General features: G+C 50.5%; 1 protein-coding gene across 1 annotated transcript; it reads left to right on the top strand.

The window, feature by feature from the left end:
* The first annotated feature begins 2764 nt into the window (after positions 1–2764).
* LOC140000012 (olfactory receptor 14A16-like) lies at positions 2765–3694 on the top strand. Its single transcript, XM_072029699.1, has one exon. The coding sequence runs from the start codon at positions 2765–2767 to the stop codon at positions 3692–3694; it is 930 nt and encodes a 309-aa protein (XP_071885800.1).
* Positions 3695–10306: the final 6612 nt, after the last annotated feature.

Consider the following 10306-nt stretch of genomic DNA (forward strand, 5'->3'; position numbering starts at 1 on the left):
CAACTTGTGTTTAAGGATAAACAACTCTTGAAGAATGCCCTCCAGAGACCTGTCCCAAGGCTGGAGAGTGAGGAGTGGCAGGGAGCATGGGAGGATCTGGGCAGGAACCTAGAGCAGTGGGCACCTCTGGTGCTTTGGAACTTCCCCTCTGAGCACGTGCAGAATCCTTAAAAACTGCAGAAGTGCTTGAAAAGGAGGGGTTATCACCTTGGCAATTCCAAAGGGAATTCCAAAGGGAGCCTCAGTCAGTGCCACTCCAAGCCCTGGGACAGGCTCTGCAGCTACTCCAACACCTCTGACATGTCCCGCAGCCACTCCAGACCCTGGGACAGGCCCCAGACTAGACCAGACCCCTGGTTCTGCTCTTGCTAGGCCAGAGCACCAACCTGTGCCAGGATCCGTTCCCTCTATATGCAGGAGAAAACAGAGGGTGTGAAAATCAGGCTCCTGAGAATGGAAGAGAACTACTGCCCAGAAAAGAAAGGAGGGAGAAGAATGTTTATCTATGAAACCTTGACATAAACTTCCCCACGAGAGGGTACTTCCAAGATCCAAAAGGGTACAGCTGGAGTTTCGGGATAGCTGCCTTCAAGAGAGAGGATGTTAAAGAGCTGTCTACCTTTCCCAGTCCCTGGGAGGACCCTTCCATTTGTGGACTTGTTGAAGGTCAAAGAAGAGCAGGTGCAGATGGTTAACGCAATGTTCTACCAGATGGGGACAGGCTGGAGATTAGTCAGTAATGAGCAATTGCACTGTGCATAGCTTGCTTTGTACATAACAATAATAGTAATAACAATAATTGCTACTATAATTCTTTCTCTACCATTTCAGTCCTTTAAACTGCGCTCACCTCAACCTATAAGAATTTGTGGGGGTTGGTGTGAGCTAACAGCTGCCTGGCAGGTTAAGCACATCATGTTTGACAACCACAGTCCAACAGTGCAAATCACACTTCTAAAAATCTTGTGTTCAGAGAGGAGCACTAAATGATCAGTTCAGTCTGCCTCAGTGAGCACACCCCAGCAGAGACCCTGCTGCCTTCGGGAGCTGTCAGCCCTGAGGTCTTGGGGACACCTTGAGGGAGCCCAAGGGCACAGAGCAAGTGATGCCATGGTCGGGTGCTGTGCTGCTGAGCTGGGCCGGGCTCCTGGGCCCAAGGGGAGCTCCTGGCAAGAGGACAGTGCTGCAGAGAGCCAGCTGTGCCCAGGAGCAGCTCCTCTGCACAGCGCAGCAGGGCTGGGGGCTCTGACCGCAGCTGGCACACAGAGAGGAGAGGAGAGAGGGCTTGGAGGCACTGAGGAGAGCAACAACAGAGGGCAGCGTGTGGCAGGACACATCTGCAGGCTCTTGACACCGTGAGGCTCTGGCAGCAGGGCCATGCAGGTGGGGTTGCCAGAGGGGTCTTCTACAGCTGGCACATCTGATATCTGATAGCATCTGTCAGGGTGGGTCTCTCTGTTTCTGCAGTGCTTTAGATAATGGCATTATGAGGGGCAATTCAGGAGGAAGATCGAGGCTTGGCTTATGTGAAGGGGAAGTCTTTTTCTGCAGTCTGTGCTTGCAGACTGCTGCAGTGGACGGGAGGCAGGTTTCATTTTCAGGATTGTACAGGAGACTGAGACTGCTGGAGCATTGCATTGAGAAATCAGTTACTCGGTGATCAAATTTGTAAAGTACCTTCCCAAACATCATCTGATTGACTGCACCAGCATCATCATAATGTGGTCCTCTCAGGTTTTATCCTAGCTGATCTTTACGAGCTGTAAGCTCCCCGATGCCCAGTGCTGGGGGATATCCCTGTCTTTGGGAGGTTTCTGCTGGCTTGAAGTGAGCACAGATCATTTGCAATGAGCATGAGCTGCCTCCTCTGTGTGCAGAGCTGTAGCACAGGAGGGTCTGCTGAGTGTCCGTCTGTCCCTCCCTGGCCTTGCCTCCCCTGGCAGCAGCACGCTGGCATTCCTCCTGGCTTCTCCAGCTGGCCGTGCTGCTGCTGGTCTTGTTCCCAGGCTGGCTGGGGATGGGGGTTTCACATGCCCATGGGGTGAGCCCTCAGTGTGCTTGAGGGAAGGGGAGTATGGGGACATGGTGATGGGACTGGAGATGGGCACTTTGAGCCTGGATTCCTCTGCTCTCAGCAGCGTCTTTGTTCTTTTCAGTCAAACATGTGTAGATCTTCCCTGCAGCTCTCACAGGGCATCCGAGACCGTACTTGGTGGACAGACTGTCTGTCCTCCCTAAAGAACACTGCGCACTAAAGTGACAGTCCCTTTTTCTCTGATAATGATCTGCAAGGATTCACTTTGAGTCCAGCAGAAATAGCCAGGATCTGTGGCTTGGAAACATTCCTCAGGAGTGGTGGGACAGCGGAAACAAAAACCTCAAAAAAAAAAAAATTAAATTAAATTAAAAAAAGCCTCCACAACTCTGCTCTGCAGTTTGGTGAACTGGGAGCAACACTGGGGAAAAACTCTCTGAGATCAGGAGGGAAGAGAAACTGACATTTCCCCATGTTCCTCTTCACCTCTTGCTGTAGGACAGGACTGACTCCTGCATTGCCGACAGTAGAGCCCCCTGTTCCAAGAGACAGCCTCAGGCAGAATGAATCAGGATGCATGAAAGGGATCTGCCAAATGTCTGCCACAAAGTACACAATATAGGCGATGATTTTAAATGAGAAACTGAATTTGTTTCCCTCTCATACATTTCTTGTACTTTATTCCTCTCATCCTCTTCTTTGTTCAGGATCACATCCCCAGAAAAGCAGATGTCCAACAGAAGCACCATCACTGAATTCTTGCTGCTGGCATTCACAGACATGCGCGAGCTGCAGCTCCTGCACTTCACGCTCTTCCTGGGCATCTACCTGGCTGCCCTCCTGGGCAACGGCCTCATCCTCAGCGCCGTAGCCTGCCACCACCGCCTCCACACCCCCATGTACTTCTTCCTCCTCAACCTCGCCCTCCTTGACCTGGGCTGCATCTCCACCACTCTGCCCAAAGCCATGGCCAATGCCCTCTGGGACACCAGGGCCATCTCCTATCAAGGATGTGCTGCTCAGGTCTTTTTCTTTCTCTTCTTTCTAGCAGCAGAGTACTCTATACTCACCGTCATGGCCTATGACCGCTACGTTGCCATCTGCAAGCCCCTGCACTACGGGAGCCTCCTGGGCAGCAGAGCTTGTGCCCAGATGGCAGCAGCTGCCTGGGGCAGTGGCTTTCTCAATGCTGTCCTGCACACAGCCAACACATTTTCCCTGCCCCTCTGCCAAGGCAATGCTGTGGACCAGTTCTTCTGTGAAATCCCCCAGATCCTCAAACTCTCCTGCTCAGATTCCTATCTCAGAGAAGTTTGGGCAATTCTGTTTAGCATTTTGTTAGCATTAGGTTGTTTTGGTTTTATTGCTCTGTCCTATGTGCAGATCTTCAGGGCAGTGCTGAGGATGCCTTCTTGTCAGGGCCGGCACAAAGCCTTTTCCACGTGTCTCCCTCACCTGGCCGTCGTCTCCCTGATGGTCAGCACTGCCATTTTTGCCTACCTGAAGCCCTCCTCCATCTCCTCCCCATCCCTGGACCTGGTGGTCACGCTTCTGTACACCGTGGTTCCTCCAGTAGCGAACCCCCTCATCTACAGCATGAGGAACCGGGAACTAAGGGATTCCGTCTGGACTCTACTTGAATACACACATCGTCAGTAAATTCACCTAAAATACTATGCATAATATTAGAAATCCAGGCTTTTCTAAGAAAGAAAATAGCATGATATCTTCTATTATTAAATGTCTGTATTATTATTTTCTCTTATTATTACACATTTGATTAAATATTATTCCTAGCCCCCTACAAGTCAATTATTTTTCTGTAGAAGATGGCTTCCTGTGTCGATAAACCTAATAAGAAAGCCATCAGGAATTCATGGCTCTGAGCTGCCATCTCTTCCTATCCCCTCTGGAGCTGGGGGAACAGCCCCAGCATGCAGGAGGGGCTCAGGGCCAAGAGCCCAGCTGCCACATGCAGGAGCAGCCCCACTTGTCCTTGGGGCTGCCCCTCACTGCCCGCTGGGCTCTGCCTCTCTGCTGCCTTCGGGTCGGGGCTGCTGCTTCCCTGGAGCCATGGCCATGGCCAGCAGCAGGACATGGCCTTTTCCCTGCTGCTCTCTTTTGGCTTCCACATTGTGCTTCTTTTTTTCTGTTGTCTCTACAGTGGCATCCCTGTGGCTGCAGGCAGCAGCAGGCACTGTGGAGCCCTGGGTCACAGCTGCTTCCCTGCTAGCACCACAGTAACAAGAAGGGCTGCTGAGAGCAAACCCAGAAGTCTGGACACCTCTTTGAAATGTGCTATCAGGAACACAGCCAAGGGGTTGCTCCCTGTTCTTCTCTATTCTGGGGGTTCGTCATAGAGTGAAGGACGCAGGATGAAAGTCTCAGGGTGGTCCCTGAGGAACCAAGGGCAGCACTCAGAGCTCCTGTTATGGCAGAACTTGCCTAAGGACATGACAGCTGATCTTAAACTTATCTGCATGGGACTACACCCCCTGCAGCAGGGTTGACAGCCAATGCCAACCTGGAGAGGAATCTGGAGCTGCCAGGAGAAGTCAGGGGATCTCCAGGGACAGGGTGCTCAGTGGGTAGTGATTAGAACCTCATAAAATGACCGTGCAAGGTAGTGTCTGGTAACAAACAAGGTGAATCTGAGGAGTGCATGGGCAACTCACACTGCTCAGGCTGGGTCAGCTGTCACTGCAGGTTCTCCTCCCAGCCTCTTGGTCTTTTTATACACCCCCTTTAAGTACTGAAAGGCCACAAAGATGTTACCCTGGAGCCTTCTTTTCTCCAGGTTGAACAGCCCCAGCTCTCTCAGCCTTTCTTCATATGAGACGTGCTCCAGCCCCTTGATCATTTTTTTGGCCCTCCTCTGGACCCATTCTAACAGATGCACATCCTTCCTCTGCTGGGTGTCCAAGTCCTGGATGCATCACTACAAGTGGGGCCTCGCAAGGGCAGAGGTCACTTCTGTCTCTGCACTTGATAGGGCAGCAGCAGGAACGTATCACAGAAAGGGACTGTGAGGTCACTTGTGTCTGGAGGGGACAGGTCAGCCTTGACTTCTCCCTGGGAGCTGCACTTTTGGGCTGACATCTGGCAGTGGCCCTGCTAGGCCAGCAGAAGGCACCTGCTTGGCATGCTGACTGGGGGATCCCCTCTGCCTCCAGACGCAGGAGGACCCAGGCAGAAAGAAGGCCCCAAGATGGGTTGTCCTGTCCCTTCTGCTTGAGTCCATGAGTAGGCAGCAGCAGGCACAAGGCTTGGCTGTGTGTAGCCAAGAAGCTGCAAGGCCAGCAGCAGGCCCCTGGCTTGGAAGCTGCTGCTGAGGTGACTTGTGTCTGGTTGGCTGAGAGGCCGCAAGGAGCCTGCTGGGTTGTGATGCCTACTTCAGGAGTGGTTTCCACCCTGATGGAGCTTTCTTTGGTAGTAGGAAAGAGCAGGAGAGAAAAAACTGCCACAAAATGCACCATGGAAGGTTGGCTCTTGTCACGAGGAGGAAGAAATATCCCTCAAAGGGTCCGTGCTGTGGTGCCCAAGGTCACCCAAAGAGTGTCTGTGCTCAGACCCTAGCTTTGTGTTTCAAGGAACAGCTGGTGAGCGTTGATGAGACACTGGTGAAATGATGGAAATGCCAGGATGAAAGCAAGGTGGTGAAAAGAGATAGGTGTCTGTAGACTTCAAGGAAATAGGATTAAGTGTGATACAGCATAGAGGAAAAAGAGGTGGGTGGTGGCAAGAATGGAAGGACACAACAGCCCGGACATTTTTGTCCCTTTGTCTAGAGCTTATGAGGAGACACATTATACTCATTGCGATGGTCCATCATTGCTTCCTTGCTACCCTGTGAAGAGGCTGGGAGGTGTCTTACCAGTGTTTGTCTCATGGCATCACACTGCCCACCACACCCCACAGATTCCCAGGAAAAGCCCAGAGCCAGGCATGGGGTACAGGATTTCCCCGCCAGTAGCTGGTGGCAGGCCTTGGCCCTTCTGCTTCATCAAAGCAAACCAAAACTTTTCTCAGGACAGTGTTTTGCCTGTCTGCAATCATGGCCTCCAATTATCTACCCTAACAAGTCCCTGGGGAGGTTTTGTTAGTAAAAGCCCTCAGTGGGGCTCATTAATACTCCAAGTCACTTCAACTTGTCCTCCTGACTTTACTTTCTCTAGCAGTTGCATCACTCTCCTCTCAGTAGCTGAACTTCATAGACTCAGCACCAAAATGCTCCATGGAACTCATTAAAATGCAGAAACTCCTAACATCCCCTCTATAGTTTTATTCACGGCTTCAAGACTTGTAGAGCTAATTGTAGAGCTTTCACGATTTAGTTAAGGAGGAATAGCACATAATAAAAATCTTGTCTCATCTTAAAGGATGCATTGAGTTGACTTTTTTTTTGGGGAGCGTTATTCCCTAATTGATATTGATCCAGAGTGTCTCCCTTGGAGAAGTGCGTGGGGAGGAAAAGCAGACTCTATAGGTCTGACACTGCATGGACAACCTTGCTCGTCACCACCCCAGCCCTGCCATTTCTCTCATTGGCCACCTGGCGCTTGCTGCTTATTTCCTTACACTAGACTTCACTCAAGGCTGCAGCTGGATGCTACAGCCCCTTTGCAGCAGCTTCTACCTGCTTTCCTAAGAGATGTGGCTGTACACAGGTACAGAAGGGTCTTTGTTATTTCTAACCAAAGAAAATGAAATCATGCAGCAATTTTTAAAATAAAATAAAATAAAATGAAATAAAATAAAATAAAATAAAATAAAATAAAATAAAATAAAATAAAATAAAATAAAATAAAATAAAATAAAATAAAATAAAATAAAATAAAATAAAATAAAAACCTCTTCATCTTCTATTCCTTCTCTGAGGTTTACCTTCCCAAAAGATTGAATGTACAAGAAGTATTTTATACTGATAGATATGAAATTATGAACAATAGTGTTAGCATTGATCCATACCATATTATTTCAGTGACGAAGTATGAGGTTCTTGCTAAAAGAAAAAAAAATATGGATTGCTGATAGATGGGCAAGTTGGGCTACTTCTACCTCATGCTCAAAGCAGCAGCTGTGTTGGTGAGAGCAGTGTGAATGATCAAAGAGTAAGAGGAGGGAAAACCAGAACCATGGGAAGTGCATAGGTGCAGATAGCTGGAAAAGCTGCATTCAGCATTGTCTGTTTAATCAAAACTTGTGGATGTGCCTGGAAGATGAGGGAGCACATTGTGACAGACTATGAGAGGACAGTGCAACTACAGATGAACACCAGTATTTCTTCTCCTGCGATGAAAATACATCCTGAAATTTCACATTTCTACATGGTAGAAACTACACTGTGTGACATTCCATGGAAGGGATTAAATCATTTGAAGTGATGAGTAGTTGTTCTATTAGTTAAGTACTAATGAAGTTACTGGGTATTGACACAGAACTTTTCTGTCTGACCATAAGCAATCAGGGAAAACCACCAGAGACCTGGTTGTATTTGAAGTAGTTCCCTGGATTTGCAGCTATCAGAAAGGGCATGCAGGAGACCAGAGCCCTTTGGGGGATTCAGTTGGAGCCAGGTGGAGTTCCCAGGGTACCTCTGCTACTGGCATTGGTCTCCCTGCAACTACAGTCCAGCCCAGCACAGAAAACCTCTTCAAAGACAACACCCCTTCTTCAGTGGATTCCTGAGAGTGACCTGAAGTTGAAATGGCCATTGGGAACCCAAGATACTCTCCTTTGTTCCTAGTAGACAGCTGAGCATCCATTTACGTCCAGGGACATCTGCAGCAAATTCATGTTGCAAGATTCAAGAACAGGAAATTTCAAATAGCAAGGATATAACCCATCAGCTTGCTTCGCTTTGGGAATCCATCCCCTTCCAACTATGGGAATTACAGTGGAAAATGTGAGATGACCCATCAAGTCAATGCACAGAGTAATGGAAAGTCATAGGTATTGTGCAGGAGTGGCAGAAGGCAAAAGGCATTGCATTGGGACTCAGACTAATCAAGGAGACGTAATCCAGTTCATCTCTGAAATAAAGCAAACACTTTAAGAATTGTGAAGGCCACTGAATCATGGCCTAACATGAAGAAGGATGTACATCACTGCTGAAGGAACTTTTTGTGCCATCAAAAAAAACAAAGAAACACTACAACACCTAAGGGTAACGTGTCCCACCCAAGGCAGTCTCATCCCACAGGGCACCGGTGAGGAAGCTGACAGTCAAGGGACGCATTTGGGTGTGGACAGTGGGGACCAGCACAGACAAGGAGTCAAGGCAGTGGGCTGGGGGAGGCCAGCAGAAGCCGCCCAAGGGGTGGTGCTGCTAGTGAGGACACGTTTGTGGCAGCAGCCTGAGTGGGCAGCAGCTGTGCACAGTCGAGGGGAGGCCAGGAAGCGCATGGCAAGAGCGCTGCTGCCAGCAGAGCCAAGGCCGGGGCCGAGCCCAAGGGCAGAGGCAGGCCCAGGGCAGGGGGCTGCAAGGGCCATGCTGAGCTCCCTGCCCCTGTAGCAGCCGCCCTGGCCCTCGGCCTCCTCTCCCCTGCCCCTGCAGCTCTGGGCTCCCTTGGTGCAGCCCTGGCTCTGCAGCACCAAGCCCTGCTGGGAGCCCTCCCCTGCATGCTGCCACCACTCCCTGACGCTGCTGTTGCCCTCTGCCGGGCACTGCCCAGCCCAGTCCAGCCCCTGCCCACCTCTCCCCACCTCCCTGCCCTCTCCCCAGCCCAGTCCATCCCAGCCCAGCTAAGTAGCTCAGGGTGGGCTGGCCCCAGGGCACTGCGCACCGCAGGCTGCTACAGGGCTCTGAGCACGGCCACCACAGCCCCAGCCCCTCGCAAGGCACCGCAGCTGCTGGCACAAAGGCAGCTCTGGGCCTCCCCAGCACCCCCCCACTCAGGAGAAGGAGGTCCATGAAGCTGCAGGAGCCCTGCTCTCTTGCCTGGCAGATCCCCAGCACACAGTGCCTGTGCCCCACAGGGCCAGTCCCGCTCCCCAGGCCAGCACAAGAAGCCTGGCCCAGTCACAGAGCAGCTCCAGATTCATCTCCAGCATGCCATTTGCCATCAGACTCAGCAACTTCAGGATACTCCCAGGCCAGTCAAGGCCAATTATTGTTTGATGAGCCATGGCCATCCAAGAAGGGAGTTCCCAGTCCAGCACTACACTGAAATTCTGATCCACGGTGAAGCCCAGAGAAGTACGGGGACCGTTCATGCAGCAGTTCCTTGGATATATTCCTACCACCAGCTTCGGAAGAGCTGTGCAAAGAAAGACTGTCAGCAATATACATGGAGTCACAAGACTTAGACAAATGCAAGAGCACAAGAGAAAAATGCGGAAGCCAAAAAAGAGCAGCAGTGAAAAGGCCACGTCCTGCTGCTGGCCATGGCCATGGCTCCACGGAAGCAGCAGCCCCGACCCGAAGGCAGCAGAGAGGCAGAGCCCAGCGGGCAGGGAGGGGCAGCCCCAAGGGCCACCAGGGCTGCTCCTGCATGTGGCAGCTGGGCTTTTGGTCCTGAGCCCCTCCTGCGTGCTGGGGCTGCTCCCCCAGCTCCAGTTGACACGGGACCTCCGACCAGTGACATTCTGAATGTATTTCAGATGCCTTCCTTATTGTCTTTATTCACAGAGGAAACCTAGCTCTACAGGTACATGAGATGATTGTGTTACAGTAAATAAATTAACATACTGCAGGTTAAAAATTCCATTATTCAAATAAAAATTGTATTGAAAAAAATGTTAAAACATAATAATAAAAATTCTCCTGTCAGTTTCCCAAATAACTTATCAGTCCAATTAGTGTTTTTATTTACCATTATGTATTATGACAGTGGTAATAATGACCACATCACTGATGCTTAAGAAGCATGTATAAAAACAGTTTTAATGAAAGTATTCTTGAGCTCCTGGTTCCTAATGCTATAGATGAGAGGATTCGCTGCTGGTGGCACCACTGAGTACAGAACTGCCACCACCAGGTCCAGGGATGGAGAGGAGATAGAAGGGGGCTTCAGGTAGGCAACTGTGGCTGTGCTAACAAACAGGGAGACCACAGCGAGGTGAGGGAGGCACGTGGAAAAGGCTTTGTGCCTGCCCTGACAAGAGGGCATCCTCAGCACTGCCCTGAAGATCTCCACATAGGACACCACAATGAAAACAAAACAACCAAGGACTAAAGAAACACTAAACACAAGTGCCCCAGCTTCCCTGAGGTAGTAGTCTGAGCAGGAGAGCTTGAGGATCTGGGGGATTTCACAGAAGAACTGGTCC

The sequence above is a fragment of the Anas platyrhynchos genome, chromosome 31 (genome assembly GCF_047663525.1).
Source record: "Anas platyrhynchos isolate ZD024472 breed Pekin duck chromosome 31, IASCAAS_PekinDuck_T2T, whole genome shotgun sequence".
Classification (NCBI taxonomy): Eukaryota; Metazoa; Chordata; class Aves; order Anseriformes; family Anatidae; genus Anas; species Anas platyrhynchos.

Bases quoted from the DNA above. Each gene is read 5' to 3' on its own strand.
- LOC140000012 (XM_072029699.1), top strand. From the start codon at position 2,765: ATGTCCAACAGAAGCACCATCACTGAATTCTTGCTGCTGGCATTCACA.